The 24,531-nt window shown below is 47.2% G+C and overlaps 9 protein-coding genes across 9 annotated transcripts; 2 read left to right on the top strand and 7 right to left on the bottom strand.

Moving 5' to 3' along the window:
• Window positions 1–92: 92 nt before the first annotated feature.
• ONS95_008728 (uncharacterized protein) lies at window positions 93–1,588 on the bottom strand (the record flags this gene model as incomplete). Its single annotated transcript, XM_058502274.1, has 1 exon — window positions 93–1,588. One exon carries the CDS (start codon window positions 1,586–1,588, stop codon window positions 98–100), a length of 1,491 nt encoding a protein of 496 aa, XP_058361201.1. The 3' UTR covers window positions 93–97.
• Window positions 1,589–1,598: 10 nt separating this feature from the next.
• Window positions 1,599–3,022, bottom strand: ONS95_008727 (uncharacterized protein; the record flags this gene model as incomplete). The annotated part of the gene is made up of 4 exons (XM_058502273.1): window positions 1,599–2,701; window positions 2,753–2,803; window positions 2,851–2,926; window positions 2,960–3,022. 4 exons carry the CDS (start codon window positions 3,020–3,022, stop codon window positions 1,599–1,601), a joined length of 1,293 nt encoding a protein of 430 aa, XP_058361200.1.
• Window positions 3,023–5,224: 2,202 nt separating this feature from the next.
• ONS95_008726 (uncharacterized protein) lies at window positions 5,225–6,243 on the bottom strand (the record flags this gene model as incomplete). The annotated part of the gene is made up of 3 exons (XM_058502272.1): window positions 5,225–5,387; window positions 5,447–6,022; window positions 6,074–6,243. 3 exons carry the CDS (start codon window positions 6,241–6,243, stop codon window positions 5,225–5,227), a joined length of 909 nt encoding a protein of 302 aa, XP_058361199.1.
• Window positions 6,244–6,272: 29 nt separating this feature from the next.
• ONS95_008725 (uncharacterized protein) lies at window positions 6,273–6,777 on the bottom strand (the record flags this gene model as incomplete). The annotated part of the gene is made up of 3 exons (XM_058502271.1): window positions 6,273–6,437; window positions 6,488–6,630; window positions 6,687–6,777. The coding sequence occupies 3 exons, from the start codon at window positions 6,775–6,777 to the stop codon at window positions 6,273–6,275; spliced, it is 399 nt and encodes a 132-aa protein (XP_058361198.1).
• A 2,275-nt stretch (window positions 6,778–9,052) lies between these two features.
• On the top strand, window positions 9,053–11,008 carry ONS95_008724 (uncharacterized protein). Its single transcript, XM_058502270.1, has 8 exons — window positions 9,053–9,609; window positions 9,663–9,740; window positions 9,802–9,876; window positions 9,929–10,013; window positions 10,075–10,145; window positions 10,198–10,452; window positions 10,538–10,655; window positions 10,708–11,008. The coding sequence occupies exons 1-8, from the start codon at window positions 9,058–9,060 to the stop codon at window positions 10,866–10,868; spliced, it is 1,395 nt and encodes a 464-aa protein (XP_058361197.1). The 5' UTR covers window positions 9,053–9,057; the 3' UTR covers window positions 10,869–11,008.
• A 1,537-nt stretch (window positions 11,009–12,545) lies between these two features.
• On the bottom strand, window positions 12,546–13,009 carry ONS95_008723 (uncharacterized protein). Its single transcript, XM_058502269.1, has one exon. It carries the CDS (start codon window positions 12,903–12,905, stop codon window positions 12,606–12,608), a length of 300 nt encoding a protein of 99 aa, XP_058361196.1. The 5' UTR covers window positions 12,906–13,009; the 3' UTR covers window positions 12,546–12,605.
• A 537-nt stretch (window positions 13,010–13,546) lies between these two features.
• ONS95_008722 (uncharacterized protein) lies at window positions 13,547–17,765 on the bottom strand. The gene is made up of 3 exons (XM_058502268.1): window positions 17,237–17,765; window positions 16,977–17,185; window positions 13,547–16,927 (listed from the first exon to the last, which is right to left on the bottom strand). The coding sequence occupies exons 1-3, from the start codon at window positions 17,667–17,669 to the stop codon at window positions 14,093–14,095; spliced, it is 3,477 nt and encodes a 1,158-aa protein (XP_058361195.1). The 5' UTR covers window positions 17,670–17,765; the 3' UTR covers window positions 13,547–14,092.
• Window positions 17,766–20,711: 2,946 nt separating this feature from the next.
• On the top strand, window positions 20,712–21,597 carry ONS95_008721 (uncharacterized protein; the record flags this gene model as incomplete). The annotated part of the gene is made up of 2 exons (XM_058502267.1): window positions 20,712–20,786; window positions 20,836–21,597. The coding sequence occupies 2 exons, from the start codon at window positions 20,712–20,714 to the stop codon at window positions 21,595–21,597; spliced, it is 837 nt and encodes a 278-aa protein (XP_058361194.1).
• A 1,218-nt stretch (window positions 21,598–22,815) lies between these two features.
• On the bottom strand, window positions 22,816–23,445 carry ONS95_008720 (uncharacterized protein; the record flags this gene model as incomplete). Its single annotated transcript, XM_058502266.1, has 1 exon — window positions 22,816–23,445. The coding sequence occupies one exon, from the start codon at window positions 23,443–23,445 to the stop codon at window positions 22,816–22,818; it is 630 nt and encodes a 209-aa protein (XP_058361193.1).
• Window positions 23,446–24,531: the final 1,086 nt, after the last annotated feature.

The following is a 24,531-nucleotide window of genomic DNA, read 5'->3' as shown; positions in this document are numbered from 1 at the left end:
CAGTATGAGGGCTCAGCCAATCCAAATCCTTACTTTTACGGCTGAAATCAATAATAGGAAGGCCTTTCGAATGGAGGAGGGAGGTCTTGAAGGTGCATCAGTGTGGAGGTTGGTGGACCGATGTAGCATTAAAACCCGGCGAATGTATTGTATGGGTGGAAGGATGCAGATATGGCAAGTTACTCAGAATAGGTGCGTCCCTTCCTGAACAAATTGGGTACATGAAATGAGGAAACCCCCGTCCAGAAACGTGATCCGCAGAGGGAACGCTGACTTCGATGTACGAGGACTTTCGAGCAATGCGTGTCTTGCTGTGACTGGAAAGTACTGGGATGGGAAAGTTGAGAGTGAAAGATTTACCGTCGTTGCCCAACCCGACGGAGATCGTTGAAGGAGATATCTGGGTCAACACCACCGAGGCACCTCCAAGCAAAAGGGATTTCACCTCGTTGGACAAGAAATCTATGCGACCCGTAAGTCCAGACAAAGATGCCGATTTGGAATCAAGGTTCACTGTGACCGTGGTTCTGACATCTTGATCTGAGTCCTCGTTCCCAAATTCTAGTCCGAGCTTCGCAATACTTGCATGTCCAGATTGGCAAGGGCGAAATCTGGTGATGTGAACATTATTGCTATCCATCAATCTCGCAGCGAAGACAAACATCATGGTGCCCAGAGATTTAGAGAAAATTGCCACATTTTGCGGGGCGCTTTGAAGTCCGAAAGTGATAATGGTCTTGGAAGGCTCACGAAGAACAACCCAAGTAGGAACATTGAAAGAAACTATCAGAGGAGAAGTCCCAGCCCAGCCGAGAGAATCTTCTTGTATCATGACCTTGACCTCCTCGTCGGAAACTTCGCCGCCTGTACTTAGTCTTCCGAATGTGAGCTGGACGTCGGAGAAGATTTCTTGCCGCCCGTTGATGAAGTGTGAATTGACATCTTCCTGCACGCAGCATTGAACATTCGACGTTCCCCGTTGGTTTCGTGGAGTTTCCTTCAAGACGTGAAGTTTAGAACGCGGGACTTCGAGGGTGACGCAAACAACCGGAGGCAATGTGTTCCAGGATCCCAAGCCTTCCTTGAACCGAGCTGCATCAGATGGCATGCAACCAGCGGTGATTCCAGACGCGTTATGGATATCCAATAGACTGAGATGCGCAAAGAAGTCCTGAATGGAATTGAATCCAATCATGATAGTCTGGTCATTCGCGATTCGAAGAATCAACATCTCCATCATCTTCTCCCAGTGGGTGACAACACGAGGCTTCAGGAATTTCAGCAATGCTGCGAAGCTTCCTCGGTGATACATGGGACAAGAATTGTTGCGTATGGTCATGATACTCAACGTGGATATGGCTTTCATTGTATCTTCGTGCTCGAACATGGCATGGTACGTGCGATGGAGGAGAATCGACAAATCATGTGGATCGAAGTGTAGCTTCCGAACAGCAACCTCATCGGCATTGTGATTGGGAATAGATGCCTGCCAAACGATTCTACAGTGCATTTGCCCCTGTGAGGTTTCGTCTTGAGTACTACTAAGCATGGTGGCAGCGTCTAGGACGGTGTCTGCAGTATTGGACATGGCGGTCGCATTAGTTCAGTACTCGATCGGAACCAGTCCCAGAAGAAGTGACACCGTGGGTTAGCGAGCCACACAGTAACTTCTCCATCAAATCCCTGCGATTCTTCTCTCTTGCAACCAGAGACTCGGTGTACATTGTGGAAGTGATGTTCCGCTTAAGAAGTGGAGACGCCGCAACCAAAACATTTACTGGGCCGAGATGATCGACAAGATTGGACGTATCGATAACATCGAACGTGACTGGTGATGAACCTGATGAGCTGTATTCATGTGTGTCAAGTTTAATGATCTCCGTAGTGTACTTGTTGCGGTACCAATGACTCTCGGCATTTCCGATGGTTTTGACGTGCTGTAGGGTATGGCAGAAAGCAATTGCGTCTCCTACGAAGAAACGCAGGGTCAAATTCTTTGCAAACGTTCGAAATGCCACGCACCAGGCACGAAAATGAGTTCGTGCAGCATCAGTGATTCTTTGGAAATCTGACCGAGATCCCTTCCCTGCCGCAAGAGGCGAGTCCTTTACGAGAGGCACGTAAGCGGTTGCAAGAGGGAATCCCAAGTGCAGATCAGTTCCATAATGAAGTGTAAAAATGTCTGTGTTCTGTGAAGCAAAAGTCGGGTTGGAATTTCTGTCTCGGGGCAATTTGGATGGATTCCGGTCTGTCGTGCCGTATTTCCAGAAGTGCTCGTGAGCCTTGGGTGCATCCTGGCCGGGGTTGATACTCGCCGGAGAAGCAGATCGTAGCGCACTCAAATTTAATCCTTCCCTGCCAAAGTCTTGCTTCTTTCTGATTGCATCCTCGATTTTGGCCTTGAATCGGTTGTCATAGCCCGCTTGTTCGTTTCTGGATCGATTGAAAGTTGCGTACTCCTCCCATAGCTTCTTGACAATGTTGAATGTTCCTTCCTCGCAGAATTTAAAAATAGTGCCATACTTTCCAGCCTTCCAGGACTCGAATGTCTCTGCAAAGTGAACTAACTTCTTGGCTTGAGCTTGCAGAAGTTTGAGTGACTTCTCGTCCATGTACATATGGTAGTAGATCTGCCAGAGATTCGAATGTTGCTTGCCCTCTGTGTCATCGAGCAGGACGGTGAAAGCCAGAATGTTTTGTGCTGTCACTGCGTCAGTCTAAACATCAAGGGACTGCCACGAAAGTGTTATACCGATGATGGCTCCCTCGATATCGCAACATGTGATATCCAAACTCCGTGTGGCTGACCCAAGTTAGCAGTGCTTGTCACAGAAGGCTGGATTTACTCACTTGGTGCCGTGTCGGCGTATGCTGTGAACAGTATATTTCGGAAATCTCCACATCCCAACAGCAAGATATCGGCATCCTTCTCTGGAGGGAGATCTTAGGTGAGGCAAACGGCGGGAGTGTTTCCGATGGGGTAGAAGAAAGAGATGAGGTTGATACAGGTTGGCCTAGGCATCCTTGATATTTGTATGTGAATTCCGAAATCTGGCTTTCAAATTCAAGGTATCTTGAAAGCTCCCAGTTCAAAGCACCGGAATGTTTGATTGATGACATGCCAAAACGTAGACGGAGCAATGCCCATTTGTTTAGTCAGAGCTGTTCAATCCGTTTGCGAGCGCCTCGTTTCAACTCACATGCAATGTGCTGGGCTCGAAGGGCCCACATTTGACATTATCACTTTTGTTTTCCCCCGACGATACAAACAAAATGTGAGATTTGATAAGTAGCTTTTGGTAAATTTCTGTACTGATATGGCGACAATACTAACGGAATATTTTCAGTGACAGTTCACTCGCAAAGGAGCATGCCCGTTGAAATTGGAGCTGGAAAATGAGGACCTCGAACTTGGACTTCCACTCCAGCCGCACCTCCCACCGCTGGATGACGTGCCCCCAAAGACTTCCTAGGAACCTCCAGCATCTCTGATATTTGACCAGAGAGCTGTCGACATGCCGTTGCCAAGAAAGCAATCCACACGTTGAGTCTGCACGTATCCTTTGATAGTCATCCCGTTTCGATAGGTCAGGGTGTGTGCCAGGGTGAATTGTTGGATGTCAATCTGGATATTGGAAGTGAAATTGGGTAGCTGCTTGAATGCAACATCTGTCGCAAAATATTCCTTCCGCCAGTTGCCCAAAAATATGTCCAATTGATGTAAGAATTCGCTTTACATAATCTACTTCGCCATGAAGTATGTGGGGTACTGCCGCAGACAAACGAAACGTTTTCCCCCCTTGTCGATTATATTTTCATGAGGACTCATGAGTACAGGAGATTATAATAGATTTTCTCGTATTCGTCCCTTCTGCTTCTGGTTTTCTTCCAGAGTTTTGGAAAGTTTTGAATCGAGATTGTAAAGCACAAGACCCCACTTTAATCATGATTCGTCGGCTTCCTTACAGGGAAAGCCACAATTATCAGAAGGTGATCTGAGATTATAAGTGAAGCGAGGAAATGCTGGACTATGTATGAGTGGTAGCGATGTACGAACCACAAATCAGAGTGGAAATATTAAAGAATGGTTAAGGTTGGGCGACGAAGATGGCAGGTACTCGATGTTTGGCTGAGATTGAGAGCTCGGCATCTGCCTCGAGTAATGGCAGCCTTTGCACGTAAGAGTGACCAAGAAGTGGGAAGTACAGTGCTAGATGTTGCTTCACAGCTGCAACAAGAGTTACATGATATTTCCGATACATCCCGAGCCCGCACAAGTGGGATGAGAAATCGAAGTCAAACAGAAAGTATTCGCTTCCACACAGTTTGTTCTATCCAGCTCCACGAAAACAGCAGGAAGTTCCAAGCGTTTCGGTCAAGAATGACCAGCCTTTTAACTCCAGAGGAGAATAGAAGTAGAAAGCGAAGTTCTCCGAATTGTCTTGGTACTTTGAAATTCTTCAGGCTCTTACAGTAGCGAGTCGGACCCCCGCAGCACGCTACCGCTGCAGCCGAACTTTCTTTCACAGAAGCCACCGAAACAACCATCGTGGCTTATCTTCTGGGCGATGTCGAGCCCAGCGCGGCACGATCTTATCTTCAGCTTGGCTGCGGAGCCAGCATCTGCCAAACTTTTTCAGACGAAAATAGATGGTAAAACGGCTAAGAAATTGACTCGTCCGGAGACCCCGCATCCGGTAATGTTGAGACGGTTAGGAGTGCCCTGGACTCTTGGTACAGCCCAGCGAGACCGGTAGTCAAGTCAGAATGGAAAGGGGATATAGGAAACTTACCAAATTAGATGGGCTTTGATTATTCTGATCGTAGTGAGTGAGTGGAATCTGTAGATGTTCAGGATGACTTACTGCGGATAACGGGTTTTCGTCCTCACTTGAAGCCAGCAGGTAAATGAGTGACTTTTTTATTTGATTTTTTTGTTATTTTGATTATCAGCCATCATTTAAAAAATGCATTTCCCTGGAGCGCAATCTTGCCAGCTCCATCCATTTTCTTGATCCAATCCGTACTCCGTTCCTGTTATCCTCTCACATATCCCATATAATTATCAAGTAAATGATGCACTCATATGCATCCCCACGCGAAGGAGTGTGTGGCCGTGGGGCTAATTAATCGTAAATATCTTACACTATCATTGTTGCCAGTTGGTGTTGGCAGCCCGGTCGTTCTGTAAGAGAACCTGTCGATGTGTGTGCTCGTCGGTTGATTATGCGAAGGCGCCAACGACGGACATGCAAGCCGCGCCCATCATGACGAATGTAAAAGCCCAAATCTTCATTTTCTTGGACATCAGAAGTTGGGCTTCATCAGAGAGGAAGTCCTCAGCGAGGAGATCGACGGTTGCGGCAAAGATGAGGAGACCAGATGAGCTGACTGAGTGTTAGTATTCTTGTAATTTGACCGACGAGAAAGACGGTATTGTACTTACATTGCATTGAAGACTCCGACGATGATCAGAGCAAAAGCACTTTCGGGATCATATGAGTTTCTCGCGAGCAATCCAATAGCTTGTCCAATCGGGGCAGTGGTGCCAAATGCCACCACCAAAATCCAAGGTCTAGCAGTTCCCTTTGGATATGGCACAGCAGCAATACGACTTCCCAGTCCAAGACCCTCGAAGAACTGATGGAACAAGATGGCGACGAGAAGGATGATAAATCCATCAGTGGTGATGGAGACAGTCATGCCGACGAAGACACTGTGAAACAAGATACCACCTTCCAAAAGAGTGATGTTGAGAGACATCTTCTTGTAGGTTGCCTCATCGATAATAGGCTCAGCAGCCATCATGGCTGTCTCGGGATCGGTATTCGGTGGAAGTTGAGGTGGGGCAGGTGCTCTACGTGGGCCGTATGCCATGATCATGTTCTTCATCTCCTCACGTTGGCGGACATATTGAGCAAAGAAAACTTGGAACCATGGTGGCATTTCTGACTGAGAGCCATAATTTGTATCACTGCGACGCAGACTAGGCTGGAAATCTGGCTCAGGCTCATAAGTCGCACTACATAACGTTAGTAGTTGTTCCATTCTAGTCAGAAAGGGGGTGTAGTACCTAACAAACGTCAAATCTTTCTCATCTGGATACTCATCATCCCTCCATTCTAGATCGTTCTGATATTGTGGTGGTGTTGGAACTCCTGGTGGTGCGCCCTTTGCAGCATGTCCCTGACCATGGACATGACCATGTCCGTGTCCATCGAGTCCTTGGCCCGTTGTAACCATAGAGGTCGATCGTCGACGAAGTATAAGATTCAGCCATGAGAGTGTCCTCCGGTCTTCGACTTCAAAATCATCTCAATGACAAAGAGAGCAAAAAGGGAAGCCATCATGATCACGCCAGGCATTGCAGGGTATTGGACAACAAAAAGATCCGGGAGACATGGATTATTGAGGGATTGGAAGGCAGTTGGGAGAAGCTGACAGATAAGTTAGCGTTGACAGTAGTAAATAGGTGTGATATTCCTACATGAACGAAGGCTGTTGCTATGAGTACACCTGTACCAAAATGCTTGCAGAAGAAGAAGAGCTTGGGTGGAATCTTCATCCAGCTGACTCTCTTCGCGACGACGGGAAATCCTGCACCAAAGATACTGAAAAGTAACACAAGGACTATGACGAGTAAGCAAAAGACACAAAAGCATTTCGAGCCGGTAGATGACACTTACAAAGTGCTGCCACATGGAGAGGCAAGTCATAATCATCCGCATTCGCCTGTCCACCTCCGCACTGCGGCTTTGCTGCTGGTTCAGCCTCCATCTTGAAAGTAGGAAAAAAGGGAGCCTGCCCACTTGAAGAAAGGAAAGGAAGAACAGAAAATAGCAAAGCACAGCTTCGCCCGATTAAAAGAATACCGGATGAGAACAGAGTTGAGTCTTGAAACTGTCAGATACACCTCAATACATATACAATCTGGACAAAGAGAAAGAGCAGCCTCCACCTTCCTGAAACTACGTAACGACAGGCTCATTCTGGATATGTCTGGGTGCTCAAGGATTCTTGCCAAGATGATCCAAACATACGACCGCTTCGACTAACCATCAAGACTTCTGACAAGACAAATACCCATGGGGTAATTGAGCGACCCAAGTCAGTGAAGGTGGGTTGACTTAGGTCGTCCTTGTCCACGCTAGTTTCACTTCGTGGGCTAAAGATAAGCATAATGCCCAGCGATCCCCAGGAACGTTGCCGATGTACACAAATAGCCTCCAACTGGATGCAACACAGTTTTGATACACTGAAGCGCAAATGTTGTCAAAACCCATTCCGATTTGTGGCACAGGAACAGATGGCGAGCTGACCAGTGCTTCCAATCTGTTCCAGTTATTCCGTCAGGAATGGAAATTCGGGAAAGACCTCGCAAGCATGACGAAATTGTTCCATATCCGGCCAAACTTTTGTGCAATCGACGAAAATACTTCTGACTCTCCTTGTTCTCTCCAGGCTGACCGCTGACAGGCAAGGATGCAATAGACAGACCCACAGATTCCTCATCTGGCAGGCGATGTTGACAAATACGGATCTGTGTTTGATGCTCCAGTAATGATCGACGCTTCCGTGCAAGCAGGGACAGTACAGGGCCGGGGGAGTGACTGGCAAACCATTTGGAAGCCAAGAAAAAAGAGACATCAAGACTTCTTGAGGTGGGGCACGTCGATTCGTATAGTCCTTGGCACTGGATACATGATGAGGGAACCGTAGCGAGTAGTAACGATGAAACATTAATGGAGTCAAGCATCAGCAAAAACAAGCAAGCAGTCGTCAAGCAACCGGGGATACCCCACATGCAGCCATATATCGCACGTGATATCAAAGTCTGAGCACGTCTGTGCCGAGTCCACAATAAACGCCAGATCGCGCTTTCAGCGCCTCTCCCCTCGATTGTGCGAGATACGCCAGTCAACTGTCAAATACAAGCCTGAAATAGAAGAAAGAGCTGTCGTTATCCAGCTGAGAATGCGACTGGACTTCCAGAACCATTCCAAAACGCCACGCTGCAGGCTCTCAGTCTCAACTGCCGGATGCCACTTGGCAAGTTGGCCTGTTCCCCAGCAGCCAGATATGCCCAATGGGATAAAGCCGCGCCCCCAGCTCCGGCAAAGGAGATCACCGACATGCTCGGCCGTATGATCGACGAAGTTACACTGGATGGCGGAGGGAGAACTCAAATAATAATATCCAGATCAGGAAGTGGATGAGGAATGCGGTGAGGATGGTTGGTCGTTGAAAAGTTCTCTCGCCTGTTTCTAAGCTCCTTGTGTTTCGGCACCCGAGCCGCCCGTGCTGAATCCTACCTCAGAAGCTTGGCGAGATCAAAACAACAACACTACTGGGCATCCCGCATGAATGACATGCCGAGCCGCCCCCACGGAAGTGGCTGGGACATGGATATTGCCGCGTCTAGCTCTCGGAGGCTTTCATGCTTGAAGAATGGGACAGCTATGAACCACAGAGCCTCCCGCAACAGAGCCTCGGACAACGCATGGCACGAGCTGGGCGGGTCTCTTGGCTGTCTTGCTTGAACGGAACGTGACTCCACTTATAGGCATGCATGAAACCTTCGAGGTATTCAGAATCATGTGTGGACTATATTGCCCAGAGTAACAGAGCCTCGAGGGTCGTCTGCCAAGCCAGCTCTCTGACAGCTGTGATGCTACGCAAGAATCAATGCAATGTCTTTCGTCGGTCAAGCAGACGTCTTGTCCCAAAGTGTCACTCTCTTATTCTTTCCCAAACACGCCTTGTTCAGAATATTCTCCAGTTGTCTCTCCTGGAGATCGTCTGAAGCTAGTGGCAAACACTGTCGTGGGCGATAGAAATTACTTATACCCATCTCTCGACACGACACGACCACAGATCTCAAGCATTGCATGGGTTTCGTACGCTGAAAATTATCGGAAAGCACATCTTCCGTTCTCTTGTCCTACTATTCTTATCATTCTCATCTTAACTTTTGAACTTTTGCTCGGCATCGCTCATCCTTCGGCTCGAAACTCCTTTCTATTCACTCCGCCCTTGTAACTCGGCTTCACTTTTCAGATGGATTCTCGGAAAGACGAAAATAAGCAGGTTGAGCCTGCTCGCTCTTCCTCCCCTGCCCCGACTCCTATTCAAACACCTCCGGCACAACATTCCACTTTTCAATCAGACTCTTCGATAAAGTCAATACAGAAGCCTGTCACTACCATTATCGACGAATCTGACCCAATCGAGCCTATATCAGTAACCGAGAGCTCCCTCGAGAGGGGAAACACTTCTTCCTCAATCGAGTCTGACCCTTACATGCTGAAAGGATATATCCGAGATGATGTCCAGAGCAAATTCACTCAGCAAGTGGTCCCAACAAAGGCAGGTCGAAAACAAAGAAAGGTCAAGAAGTATTACAATCGTCAAAATGCTCTCATTGATGCCTATCTCGGCAGCGGCGAGGAAGAACAGTTCGAAATTGACGACGCACTGAAGAATGGCGGCAAAGTAAGATTTGCAGTCAACGCCAGTTTCGTGTGCAACTTTGGCCTTTTCATTATTCAAATGTACGCAGCTGTATCAACCGGGTCACTGTCACTGTTTGCCACAGCAGCAGATGCATTTGTAGGTTCGCATATTCTGGATTTGTCTCGACAGCATTACTAACTTCATTGGAGATGGATTTAGTCAGCTCCATCATCATGTTGATTACGTCTCGATTGGCAGCTAAGCCCAATATGCAGAAGTTCCCAGTGGTATGTACGATCTAATGTTCCAACCAAGATAGTACCCGTTTCATGTTCTGACAACCAACAGGGTCGCAAGCGAGTTGAGACTGTCGGAATCATCCTCTTCTGTGCTCTCATGACTACGGTCTCTGTCCAGCTGATCGTGAGTCCTCCGAACATTCTATCTTGATACGTTTACTGATTTTGGTGATTAGATCGAGTCTGTTCGCAGCTTGGTGCGTGGTGCTCACGAATCAGAAGCACTCCACATTATTCCAATTGTATTTGTTTGTGTCGCAAGTAAGCCACACTGCCTTCTTACCATTGTAGTGAGCGAGCTGCCATTCTGACATACACACAGTCTTTGCAAAAGGATGCCTTTTCGTCTACTGTTTCATCTTGAGAAGATACCCCGCTGCAGGAATTTTCATGGTAAGTCCAGATATGCATGCACGGTATCAATAGTGCTGATGAATTCCTCCAGATTGATCATCGCAACGATATCGCAGTCAACATCTTTGGTTTGATCATGTCAGTCGTTGGCAGTCGCTACAATGTCGTATGGTTCCTAGACCCTACCGGTGCAATCTGTATCGCTTGTTTGATCTTGTACTCCTGGGCATCTACTGCTTTCGAGCACATGTGGTACCTGGTGGGGAAGTCTGCGCCTCAAGATTTCCTCAACAAGATGGTGTATGTGTCTGTCACGCACGACAAGAGAATTCTGAAAATCGACACGGTAAGCTTCCACGTAACCAGACATGCCTCTTATTGGAGCAATCCATTCAGCAGAATGCACATGCTGAGATGAGTTCTTCACCCAGGTCCGAGCATACCATGCCGGTGACAAATATTACGCCGAAGTTGACATCATCATGGACCGTAACGAGACACTTCAAGTAACTCACGACGTTAGCGAAACTCTGCAGCGAAAGCTCGAAGGTACTTTCCTCCCTCCAACTCTAGCTTTGTCTAAATACTAATTCCACTTCAGGACTGGGAGACGTCGAACGCGCATTCGTCCACGTCGACTACGAAGATTCCCACGACATCGCAACTGAACACAAAGCATTGTACGAAGTCAAAGTCAAGGAAGAAAAGGAGCCATTCATGAAGAGGATACAACAGAAGTTCAAATCGAAGTCGAGCGAGTGACAAGGGAAGAGCGTTGATGAGGGGTTCTGGGTAAATTAATGTGGCGACACTGGTTGTCTGCGAGCTGTGAAGCTGTAAAAGTATTGATTGTACGATGATGCGAATACTGGCTATAATGTTACAAAAGTATATAATGAAAAGTTTTGACCTCTTGTTGTTATTTAAGAATAGATCTGAGGTGATGACAAGGTACGTAATATTATCCATCGGTCGGAAACTTAGACACAACGGTCAACCTATCCTTCCACTCCCGCTCCTCCATCTTCTCAAAATGTAGCTTCAATGCTTTACTCTCCAAGTGCAGAATACTAGTGAGCTAGCTCTTTCGAGTCTCCCCATGTATTTCCGGTCCATTATCCGTCCATACTATCTGGACGTTGTCCAACTTGACCCTTTTCGGTCTCCCACCATGTGCTGGAGCAGGATGTATTATATCATAACATATGGGCATCAATATCAGTTCAATCAGCTTACCATACGACGATATCATATTTTCCCTCATCTTGGCACTTTTAAGTGCCTAGTTTGGGTTGAGGTCTTAGAGATCTGAGACGGGTAGGCTCGTAGAGTATCAGTGCTGGAGTTTCGGTATATGGATGCTGTTTCCAATCAGATGGAGCCAGATTAGAGGTTGGATGAAAACTAACTGCGTGGTTGTGGTGTCTGTGCATGTCGAACTGGGGAGTCATTTGCTTCTTGTTCACTCGCACTTCCTTCACGGCGACCAGGATGGTTGTGAGCTGCTGGTGGCGGTACAGTAGTGAAGCAATTTCCGGAACAGAGCATGAATTTAGGCTACTGAGCCTAGGTGGCAGAGCTGTTGATGTTTTTCGCATGAGTTCAGCAGTTTGATCCACGAATTAGTGGTTTTGCGCTCTTATATTGGAATTCATGTAGGCTGCGGGGAGTTTTCGCCCCCCGTCCCCCGCCCCCGAAGGGGAAATACCTAGGTAATCCCCGTAGAAGGATGAAATTTTACTAATACTTGTATAATTTATATTAATATTGCATTGTCATGTACCTACCTATAGATTAAGCCTTTCTTACATGAAAATGTATAGCAAGGGCTGGCATAAGGTCGTCTTCGAAAGCATGAGCAAGACTGCTGAACTCCGTGCTGCAGCATAATTCATGGAGTGGTTAGTATATATGATATAGACGGGTTTGACGCTTTTAGGATGTGTGTCCGAGAAAAAGAGAAGGTAAAAAGAAAGGAAAGATGTATTTGATTCAAGTATATTGTAATACAGGATGGTATTCTTGAACAAAAGCACCTGCTTTTGGGAAACTCCGGACGAAGCTGTACACCAGTTCTAGCTCCAGGCTAAAACATACAATGCAGCGTACCACAAAAATTGATACATTCTAGGTCAGAAGCGGCACGAAACCCAGTAAGAAAATCACGAGCAATCGATCCAACATGAAATGGCATAAAGATTAAATGTCACTCAGGTATATTATCGAACGTGCAACGAATGATCGACTATTCGGTACAGAAGATGGCCTTGGATTCATTTTTTTTTTGGACTGGGCACTGCCCTGTGTGACTTTACTACTGCTGAGGTGAGGGGAAATTCAAAACAACTGGAGCTTAAAAGAGAAAATAAGCTGTGAAATACCAGCCAATTACGGTTTCTTCGTCTAATTTAACGCCCCATTCTGGACTACCCTGCATGAGATGACCAGATGATCCCGCCAGCCTCTCTCAGACATTTTAGTGAAGACATTTTTGATTTCCTAGTCTTTCTTCCCTGTAAGGAGAGTGTGACAGCTCCATCCAAAAGTCGTGGGATTCTTGTTCTCCGAGGCACATCTTTGAGCTGACGCCTGCCTCTGCCAAGCAACAGATAAAGCAGAAACTTCCACTTTCCTCCAACGGTCCGGCATATAACTACAAACAGTGGGTTCTTTGTCTGACACGGTACTGGAAACAATATGATTTGTTATGTAGGAGATGCTCTGGTCAACGTTTATGGGAAGGATTTGAACTGGATACTTTCGATAGCCCGGTGCTTCTATCACCAACTGGCCTGTCATTAACCACTTATTAGCGTACAGAGTTCTAGAGGCTGGATCGCGGTAGATAGGTGCTGGACTGAGGTTGTTGGCACATTATGCTTCGACAAAAATGAGCTGTTCTCCGAAAAGCTCGTTCAGTGACAGCGAGATCGAGCCCTCTCCGTCGCTATATGCTGGAGGAGAGATATTTGATTCGTACATACCTCACTCGTTGTCAGTGTTGTTCGAGTCGGTCATGATGAAGTATTTACCGCTTTCTTTCCCAGTTAGCGAATGACAAATATAGAAATGGTTATGCTTATGTCAATGATGATGGTTGAAATACTTGAAGGACGTGAGAGATTCTTACAGATAATTTATCCTACCTCATACTACAAAGAGATCTCGGTACCATTTTCAATGGCTTTGAGAATTCCGTCCTGCGAGATGTGACTGATTGCGAACAAGGTATTGTAAAGACCTTCATAAAGAACATGTTATTTGAATACATTTTACAAGACATGTCCAAACGATGGAATGAAGGCATGGGTCTTGGTGTCGTGCGGAGCTCTTGAATAACCATGGTATCAAAGACAGACTAGAACAGATCAAGAACATTACCAATACATAGAATCAGCTTACTGATGCCGAAACTATAGGGTCGCGACCATTCGATAATCGTACTAGCAACAGCACTTCGTAGGAGATAGCGCTATCGGCCGCAGCTGCAAGCAAACCTTATGAAAGCTGAGAATAAACACCTCCACACTGTTCCCTACCAACGTTTTCATCAGTGCCTGGGTAAGAGATATAAAACAAGGCCCATATGGATGAGACTAGTGACGAAAGCTGTGATATTTAGTGTACCATGTATGGACGGTATCTCCTGATCCGCATAAGCGACGCGACGCAACGCAAAATGAGAATCATAAACTACCATCCCGACCATCCATGAACATCCTATCTCGCCGCATACATCCATGTCCAGCCATTTGAAAACAAAGCACGAATTTTGCTGCTTCTGCTACCGCTACTGCCGCCGCTGCTGTAGATAATGAAAACAACCACGCAGAAAATGCAATCATTATGTGCAAAATATTCGCATGCTCTGATCTGATCAGATTCCATCCATCCCAAGGCAAGATCCAGCAGCTCAAATCACTTCGCTCCATACCATATTCCTACAAGACTCGACAAGCCAAGCCCAAATTCAGAGACCGCGATATCTAATCCCCCATGATGTCGTCATCATCCTCGCCAGAGCCATCCGCTGCATCGCCATTACCCTCAACGCTACCCTCGGGCTCCTCTTCAAGTAACTCTCGTCTCCGTAGATCCTCCACCGTACCCTCTTCTGGCTCGACGTCCGCGAACGGGTCCTCTTCATCCTCTTCTTCCTCGACGGCCAACTCCGTGCTCTTAGCGGCCTTCTTCTTCGCATCCGCAGCCTGCTGAGCTTTGCTTTTGTGACTCTTCTTTGCTTTGGACTTTGGTTCGTCAAGATAGGCGATGACATCCTTGAAGTTCGGGCCGAGGCGTAGACGGTTTCGCTGAAGACGTGACCGAAGTTTGCCTTTATGAGGTCCTGAAGCGTCGATAACTTGTGCTAGGATGGCGAGAACGAGTTTTCCTGTGAGCTCGCAGAGCTCCTTTTCTGCTGAAAGGGTTTCAGCTTGTCGCTCGCTGTCCGTGACATCTTCTTCGTCGTCTTCTGGGTCCTCGTCGAGTTCCTCTGGTTCTTCGTCATCGCTTGGCTCTGCCAACTTCTTTTTCGCTCTCTTGGCAAACTGCTTCTCCAGTGCATCGAATATGGATAGCAGTTCTTGTTGAACCACGGGTATGACCTGGTTGATGAGTGTCAAGTAATATGGGTTCTCATCGGCATCAGCTTCAGCACCCTTGGGTTTCTCTGATGGTCGCAGGGTAGTAAACAGCACGTGTATGTCAAGCAGAGTCCCAGCTCCTATTAATCGGACAGGATCAAGGGTAGCTCGTGACGAAAATGAGGCAGTCAGATTCTGAATGAATATTGCCTGCCATTCCTTGAGATGATCGATGTCAATATCAGGAATTTCGTCGTCGATAGCAACTGCGTCAGTCAAGCCTCGGATCTTCCACATGAAGTAGAACATCGCTGATTTCATAGCGGATAAGACGATTTCGTCCTCGAGGGTGTCAATTTCTTCATCATTAGCATCTTCAAAGACGCCTCGGGCAACGATATCCAAAAGTATGACGATGGGAAGTGGATCTCCACTTGATGATGCATCCTCTAAAGTCTCAACTGAGCTTGCAATGGTGGACAGCTGCTCTAATCTTATGAGAGTATGAGATAGATCGCTGAGGACCTTGTCTCTAAAAGAGCCCCGAACAGCAATATTGCCGGTCTTGTTGAGTTGGCGAAGAGAATTAGCTGTATCCTCCCAGAGCGACAGAATCTTGTTATCAGCAATTTCCTCAAGTTCCTCGTATCCTCGAGCATGCAAGAATGCTGCCCCGGCTTCGGCGAGAACTGTACGATCTGCATGGCCATTGAACTGAGCACTGATTTCGTCCAATAATTGAGAGTAGACTGTGGTGTCTTGTCGGAGTTCTTGGAAGACACCTAGATTCAACGCGTGCTCCAATCGCAGTACGAGCGTTACTGTCTTTGGATCCGCCCCAAATTTCTTTAACAGGCGAGGGATGAGACTGGCCAAACGTCGTGCAGCGTTGTCTTTTGCCTCTTCAGCTTCTGCCTTCGCGTTTTTACTTCTGCCCTTTTCTTTGGCTGATTCCTCCACGCGGGCAAGGCCGACCTTAACAACAGCATTTAAAATCTCGAGAAGAATAAGTTCTTCTTTCTCGGTTGGCCTGAAACTTTCCCTGACGGAGTTCTCGGCTTCATCGTCTGATGCAGCAGCTGTGTGATCATACAAAAGATAACCTGCCAGTACTTCCCAGTCTTTGAGAACCGGCAACTTCTCATACAGTGCCTGTGCAGCAAGGGTAAATCTTGATTCAGAGCCAGAAACGTCCAGGAAATCCGCTACCTCGATTTGACTAGGCAACTCATCAGAATCCTGGGCATCGTAGGTCAAAAGGCTTTCGGCAAGGCATTTCAGTCTGATCCATTCCCCGCGTGGTGAATCGTAATCATCCTCATCATCCACTGTTAGAAGATTTTCAATGGCCTCTTCACCGCCAAGCTCCTCCACTCTTAGCTCATACAGGTCGTTGATATTTTCCGAGAAGAATCCAACAATAGCTTTCCGTACTTTCGGCTCAGAATCGAAAATCAATTTGCCCAGAGTGTCAATATCGTCTGGCTCTAGCATGCCGGCTTCACGAATCAGGTCCATCAACTCCACAGCAGCTGCTCTGATTCCTGGTTCTGAATCTCGTATTGCCATTTCAACCATACGCGGGCGAAATCGTTCGACAAAGTGGCGCATGCCTCCAGGGTTGAGACTTTTCATCAGCTGAGATAGTTGCTTCACAACTTCAAGGCGCATGGGCCCATGAGTATCAGAAAGCATCCAACCCATGTATCGCAGATATTGCCCCTCGAAGAACACACTCTCCAACGTCATCATCCATGATCCCATCGCTTCGGCACATTCAATTCGGATCTTAGGATCAACGTCGCGATATCTGTGAGTGTATACAGTATCGAAAAATCCTCGGAGCCGTAACTCGATGAAAGCCTTGTTATTCTCGTTCTTCTTGACTTTCTGCTGGAAATCTGCCAGTCTAGCTTTGTTCGCCCCCTTTTTCTTCTTTTCTGACTCGAGTTGGCGCTGTACTTTTGCTGCAAGTTCAATCTCGTGATTTGCAACCCGGCACATTGCGGTCATCATTGTCAAAGCCACAAGCGTAGCAGTATGTCGAAATGGTCGCAAGGTCGAGGAAGACAAGCTGGAAATCCACACGTCGATATTCTCTATCAATGGCTGTTCGTCGTACAATATTCCAGTGTCATGCATTGCTTGAATGAGTTGATCGAAAAAACCGACCAGAGAGCCTCGAAATGCATGGCTACTCTTCGCTTTCGACATGAGGGGGTAGTCGGTAATATTTTGCTAGCTTTGGTTAGCAGTGTTTAGTGTGCCGCCGGAACGGACAACTAACTGTTTGATGCTCCTCCTGTATGTCTGCCAATCTGTTCATGACATTGTCTTCATCGTTGACGTCGTCGCTTGTGATTCCAATAGCACAGCCAGCGCTTCGGAGCACGAGGTTAACCAAATCAGCCAGCGCAGAGAAATTATCGTCGCTGTATGCACTCAACCACCCAGTAACGACATCCTCAGAAGAATCGCCACTTTGGAATACATCGGCTACAAAGTAATCAGCACAACCCCGTGTTGCCTACAAGTAGAAGCGCGTACCGTACAACCCCTCAGCATCCTTATCCGCGATCGCGACACGCTTGCCACCTTTCTTCGGCCGAGCAGGGAGCTTCACAGCTAGAGGTTCTTCGCGCGACGATGTGCCGTTGACTTTGGCCTTCTTTGCTGCAGGCTTTTTGGTCGTCTTTGCCTTCCTCCTGACTTCTTGTAATTCCTCCTCTGCCGCGCTCGCAATGGCATCGTCGCTGGCTTCTGCCTCGTCATCTATTTCCGACGCGTCATTCTCGCCATCCTCTTCCGTTCTTTTTCTCTTCGAATTCGCAGATCCTGCTTGGGACGAGGGCGCCTCGGGCATAAACTTTTCTGGTGCTCTCACGGCGCGTCCAGACTTGCGCCTGCTTGCTGTCGCGGCTGGGGAGCTCATCACGTCGTTACTGGAAATGTCTAAGAGTGGCGGTCTTCGAGTAGTCATTGAGGCATTTGACGCGATCGTAAATGAGACGGTTTGAAGTGGTTCCTGGTGTCGTTGCGCGTTCAATTATTCCGACCTGGTGCATTCGTGTTGATTGCGGCGCGAAGTGGAGGGCGTCGCGATGGTGTTTTCACTAATCGGGTTTAGCGTAAAGCCAAACCAACCAGGCATGTCAAGAGTCAGTCCAGACAGCTGCGAAACTTCATCCCTCTCACGTGAATCGAAGCATTTCTTTATCACACCGATCAGACTGGATCGTTACCACGACAGACAGATTTGGTTGTCACATTTCACGGCTCACTTCCACTTCAGACTCTGATGGCCGGACTTGCGGATGTGGACGAGACAAGCAGCTCGATTTCTATGCACCTCTCAGATACCCCTCCAGGGTCTTCACGGCTTTAACCATATATATTTCACATATCATACAGGCTCTTCTTCTGCTGTTCTTTTCAACGATATCTCTAAGTCACATCTGTGAGAGCTGGGCCCTGGCGTAACGATTAGCTACTACAGCCTGTTCCACTGAAGTTGTTATCATTCCCTACAGGTCAATACTTCTCTGATGCTCTGACTTCCAAATCCGTTATTGCCTCGCGCAGACCAGAAGTGGCGTAGGGACGGATTCTCTTGCTCATGGAGTCAAACTTTCTGATGTCTGCAACATGTTTCTGCGTTCTAAAGTTGTGGGTTGGCGTTATTCAAGCATAAGCCTATGTCTTCCAACTCCCGTCCCGCGATCATGTCGCGAAGTACAGTTTGGATATGACGATTCCTATCCAAAGTACGGCTTGTATGAAATAGGAGAGAACAGACGACCCGTTATGCACTCCTGATGTGTGCAACTGCCGAGTATGCTCTGCGTTGTTTCCTTGCAGAGGTGGCTGGAAGGCCGACCATAGTCGATAAGAGGACACAGCAATGAATATCCGACAACTCGTTGATTTGTTCAGCAAGCAGACAGAGAGTGTCAGTTCTGCATTGGACTCATGAGGCCTCTGCTCTGGACGCAAGCCTAACAGCGACAAGTCTTATGTGCCAAGCTGTCCAGGTCGCCGTTGTGGAGTCAAAACCGAAGATGGCACACTGCGCCAATGTTCGATGTCTGGAAATCGACGTCGACTGGGACCGTTTTCTGCTTCTGGGCGGCGGGCTAAGCAGTTGTCCGGCAGCATTATGGCCTACAAAACAGCTTATGAAAAGTGCCAACGACTGCATCAGTGACTGGGTACGTGCCCGTCCATACTTCGACGTCGAGGAAAATGGGTCAGAGACAAAATCGACTTGTGTCTATGCTGGTGCTTTTGGCGAAGAGATTCGACCGAACCGAGTCAAGCAGTAACAGCTCAGATCAGCTGAATCTAACATCAGCTAACGCCGCCCTTTCCCAGTTTCACAGAGGCAGAAGGAAGTGTCTGTCCCACCCGCTTACTTCCAACTGTCGGCCTGGTCATCCCACCAGCGAAGAGATCTCATGGTTAGATGGAATGAAACTTGTTTGGTTTCCAAGTTGGAAAAAATGATCGGACGGAATCCGTACGGACTCCAAGTTTTTTGTTGAAATTCGGCATCTTGATTCCAAAGATTTGGCTCATCTTCTCAATTCCGATTCAAGAGTATGCGATTCAAGTTGACTATTGTTGCTCAATCGGGCCTGCCCCTTTGCTCAGCTAGCAACTACATTGCTTGCTACCATATTCAATTGCATGCTCTGTAACTCAGACATGATATTCGAATTGCTAGTACCATCTCCTATTTGGGGTCAGGCAGTTCAAACCGGGCCAGCTTCACGTGCTTAGCTGTTTGGGCTCGGCCAAGCTTAAAACACCGCCTGTCTCCAAGCCGCCTTACCTGTGACAAGACTCTGATCACATTATACTTCCTATGTGATCTACGGGTGGCGCACACTCAAGTAATTGTTGGGGAATCCCGGCTGCAAATCGATTGGAGCATGATCTGCCGAAGTTTGTCGCCGTGTCAAGATCTCTCGAAACATCGAACAACTCCAAGACCAGCGGCATTGGCGGTAACGTTGGCAATGCTTAATTCAGGCTCACCATCGGCTACACATGCTCTATCACTTCTTCTTTCAATGGCTAGCCTTCTAGTATTGAACTTGTCGCTTCCTTTCTTACTCAATAAACATCACAACTTTCCATATTCTGAATGCTCCCTATGTAGTACATGCGGACGAGAACTTATGTACAGTTATCCACGCCAAATCCCCATGATTGTCTTTGACAGAGTTAAGCTTATAACTCAAACCCGTAAGGAGGAGCCGAATGTTCGACAAAAAGAGGCTTGGCATGGGTTGGCGCGTCTTGGAAACGTGCACGGCCAGAAACAGTGGCCTTGTTTGACGCCAGAGAATGGAAGCGCTCACAGGCAATGCACCTCTTCCTATCCAATAGTTGATGTTATTGCAGTCAATTGGCTTCTATCCGCTGGTGTCGATTCGGAGGAAGTGCGTCTACTCCACATTGGATAGGCCCGTTTCGTCAATCATCCATGGCGGCCAACAAAACCTTCCTTCGTTTGAAGATCGGCCACAAGCTGAGACTCGGTTCAAGAAACATCGCTCGCAGTCAGTCACTTGAACTCCGAAATTCGCTGCGCCAGTCAAACCTGATGTTTTGACAGCGTTCAAACGTCGCAAAGGCCCAATTGTCCACCTCGCCTGCCGGCTCGCCGTCTGGTCCGTCCCTCCCTTGACTTCATGCAGCATATCCATGGTATTCGTCTTGGTAATGAACTTCATAAACACCCTAGCATGATTGAGTTCAGATATTGACTCTTCTATTGTGGCCATCCCGGTACAATACCAAACACAAGCCGTCTTCTTCTCGTACCAGACGTGTATTAAAGCTGTTCAATTCCCCTCTCTTTGAACACTATCAGCGATCAATAGTTCACCAGTTTTCTCCTATTCCGTCCTGTCATTTTTCTATTCTCCAGCCGTTTACGATTGACTCGTGGCAGCCTTCGGTCATTTACATTCAAAAACATATTTTAAGTATATTCCCCACAAGAACAACCGCAATCATGCTCTCCAAAGTCATCCTCAGTGCTCTGGCAGCATCATCTCTCGTTGCGGCTCACGGTAAAGTGGCTGTCATCGTAAGTTACTTGCTTCTTCTCCCACTTGCATTGTCTAAACCCATCTCAGACAGGTGATATGGGAGGCAATACCACTGCTCTTGGGATAATGGGAGGCGTCGTTCCAGGCCCGGGCAAGAACAAGGTCACCGAAGTCGACACAACAGTCTTCAACAAAGTCAACCCCATGAGCGACGGTCTCGGCAAAACTGCTGGCGGCGGCAAGAATACCCTGGCAGGAATGTCTGCTGTCATGGCACAGTCTGGAGAAGTCCTTCCTCAAGTATCAGATGGCGGATCTGTGTCTGGCACCTGGCACACTGTGACAACTGATGGCGCTGGACCTGTTACGATGGTCCTCGATACCACAGGCACAGGAGCCTTCTCTCAAGGAACCAAGCTGCAAGTTACACAACAAGTACCAGGTGTGAACGGCAACATCCGCGCACCAAAGGATCGTCGTTTCTTCCGCCGCGTACTCATCTCCGCTGGTATCGTGAAGCGCGCATCGAACGTCAACACCGATGAGCCAGTAGCTGGCACCATCCCAGCTGGTACCGTCTGCACCGGTAACGTTGGCGGTCAATCCGGAGTCTGCCTCCTCAAGATCGCCAATACCAACGGAGCAGGGCCATTCGGTGGTGTTCTTGCAATTCGAATGGCCGGTGCGGCTCAACCGGCCGCTGCGGGTGGTGTTACAGCCCCAGATCCATTTACTGGTGGAACAGCCAGCACTGAGGACTCCGTACAGGGCGATGCTAGCGACAACAAGGCTGTCCAGACGGAGCCTGACACCAAGAGGTCGTTCGTTGCAGAGCAGTTCAGCGCATAGATGTACTACTAGTGATCGGCGATGAGGAGTTCGCCCATGGAGGGAATATTGTAAGTATGCGGCGCTATGGGGCGATGGGGCATGATATTTACCACCTGAGGTTGAGAGGGAAACTCTCTGGGATTGTTCCTTTCTTTTTATACTGCTGTACTATATCGAGGACATGATTTTCATTCATTTCAACGTTGATTTCGCTCACTTCTATTTCCTTTTCGTGACGTTGCCTCCACCATGTTGACTTAAATAACTACTTCGCAACGTTATATCGTCAATGTACTATACTTTCATATTGAACCACATGCCCCTGGTAACTTGCCTTCATATTTGCATGTAGTAGATCTCTACAATCATTCCCTGGACTGCGTTACGTTCTCCAAAGCTTAAATCAAGATTTAAAGTTGTGGCGTCTGAGTTTCCTCATAGCTTCGGTGCACACTTTGCCGGAAGTCTTTCTCCACCCCAAACAGGCGGTGAACACTAAATGGAAAATCTAAGCACATTAGTAAAGTATGGTAGTTTATGCTTAACTGGCCCGAGTTAAGCTTGTTGATGATCTGGTAGGGCAAAGCTAGTTTTGCAGAACCGCTGGCGGGGCATCTGAAGGGGCACGTCCAATAATGAAGCGACAGAGGGATAATCAGCAAAGAGTCCATAGGTTGCAGATTGCTTATTGATCATAACAGTGGCCAGGTTCTAAATTTTTGAAACTACTCAATTTGAGACCCCCCAAGCATGTGTTATTCTTTCAGGCTGGAGGACAAACATTGTGATTGGCCAAGAGGAATTTCCCGCGCAATGTTCATCATTTACCAACCAGCAAACACTATCAACAACCAACATCAAGCGAGCATCTTTCACGGACCAACCCCAGCGTCGGTATAACATAAACACAGTATACGAAACATGGCAGGGTGATATTGGAGGTTGACGCATTTTTTGTGACTCCTGCATGTTAATCTCCGAGAAGGTTTCGTTCATGTGCAATATTGCCAATACGCGGGCTCTTAGCTGGAAATGGATGGTGTATGGGATTCATAATAATAATTTTGGTATAGTACTTATAGTGGTGGTTATGTTACTCCATTTCCAAACGAGAGTGTACTTCGGGCTGACTTTATGGCTTGGACCTGAACGATATTCCCGATCAGAGTATCGTTGCGAATGGGGACTTGTAGTAAAGTGCATCTATGAATAGTTCGAGATTAAAAATCTTTTCAATCACGCTACAATCCTGAATTGAACCTGAAATCTATCTTTCCAGCCCCTTTCCTTCATCTTCGCCAACACCGTTCTTGTTTGACCATCTGTCTTGAGCGTCATTGTAGTTGTACAGTTTTCATCGGAATAGCTGCATTTCATACCATCCCAAAGCACCATGATCTTCACCACGTCAATTGGTAGTTTTCTCCACTCCTTTGCAGAGATGTAATTTGGCTCGTTCCTCACAATACCGCTGATTAAATAATGGGATAATTCTTGATACCCAACTCCTGAGTCGATACATGCAACATGTAGATCGCCTTGGTTCGAGGTGTACTCGCCGTCGATGTACTTGCCATACGAGTACAGTTGCGCTGAGTCCTGATGGTAAAAGATGTTTGCGCTCACAAGTTTGGATTTCTTGTCTTGAATAACGCCTTCGACAAACACTAGGACCCCCCTTCCCCTACTGGCTGAACTGTCTGAATCCTGGGAAACGGAAGTTGGCTGAGTCGGGTTCTCAGTCAAGGAAGCTTCACTGTTTGGGCGAGTGGGAAATGCAGCTTGCGAGGCTGGTTGGTAGGGTGGTGGATGTTCTGAACTTCTAGGCTTGTCGGACTGTGTATCGCTGGTTCCATCCATCTTCATGCTTTGACCACCTGTCTTTGTCCAAGTTTGATCTATGATTCCTTTATCGTTCAAGTACAGAACTTTCGTGATTGCTAGACGATACTGGATAATTAACGGAAACGTTCAGTGAAAATTCCAAAAATTCCAAAAATTCCAGAACAAACGTTCTCGAGCTAGCGAGTCCATTTCAGAAACCATGCCGACGAACGTGTCGGCACTACGTGAGTGGCAGTTTTAGCATGCCTAAGAGTTCCCAATATGTTTTAGAACAAAGTCCTAGAGACATGAACCATTTTGGAGAAATGAATGGTACTGAAATTCGTGTAGACCGTCGAGAAACACTAAAAGCGTTAACTTGATTTTACTGGGCTAGCTGGAGTGACTTGCCGTATCGAGCAATTGACATCACGGCTGCGAACCTGCAATCATGCGAGAAGCTTCGGACTTATAAATTTCACGCACACGGATGCTGGTGCCTTATTTTCTGTTTGTACTCTTTTCTACCATTTTCGCTGGTGGTATTTTGAAAGCCACAATATTCCTTTGATAAGCGAGAAAGGCAACTGATGTCAAAGTAGACAGTTTTCCGTCCAGAAATAGCTGAGTCGAGGCGAGCAATCGAATAATTTGAGAAACTTTAATTTGAGATATCGCTTGGGAGGATTTTTTTTCCCATTATTTATGGTCGCTGCAAGTTCTCTATTGGCGGAACTGGAGTTACCAAGTAGGCACACCGGAACTTCTCAACAAGTTTGAGGGTTAATTAAACCGTTTGGAGATGTGACTCACCCCAGAATGAGATGAAGGCTACGTCTTGAGACGAAAGTGCTGAGGGATGCTTGTGGAGAAGGTTGTCTCTCTAGTTACCAGTTCCACGCGAGTATTCAGACAGGAAGACAGCAACATCAAATATTTTGGTAGCCCTTGAATTAAACTAATCTATGTGCTTTTTACACGTGAAACTCTGATTACTGAAATTGTGTGAATGGTAATAGATATACAGCTACTCTGCTCGTCAAAAATTCTTTTGCGCGTTTGCTACTCAGTTGTATTGACGCAGTATGGCGCTACTGACAGGATTTTGCTGCTGATACGAACTCAACC

Source organism: Cadophora gregata (assembly GCF_030347475.1).
Source record: "Cadophora gregata isolate MNR1 chromosome Unknown scaffold_3, whole genome shotgun sequence".
NCBI lineage: Eukaryota > Fungi > Ascomycota > Leotiomycetes > Helotiales > Ploettnerulaceae > Cadophora > Cadophora gregata.
Note: the sequence above shows the minus strand (reverse complement) of the source record. Positions and strands in the feature narration are given on the sequence as shown.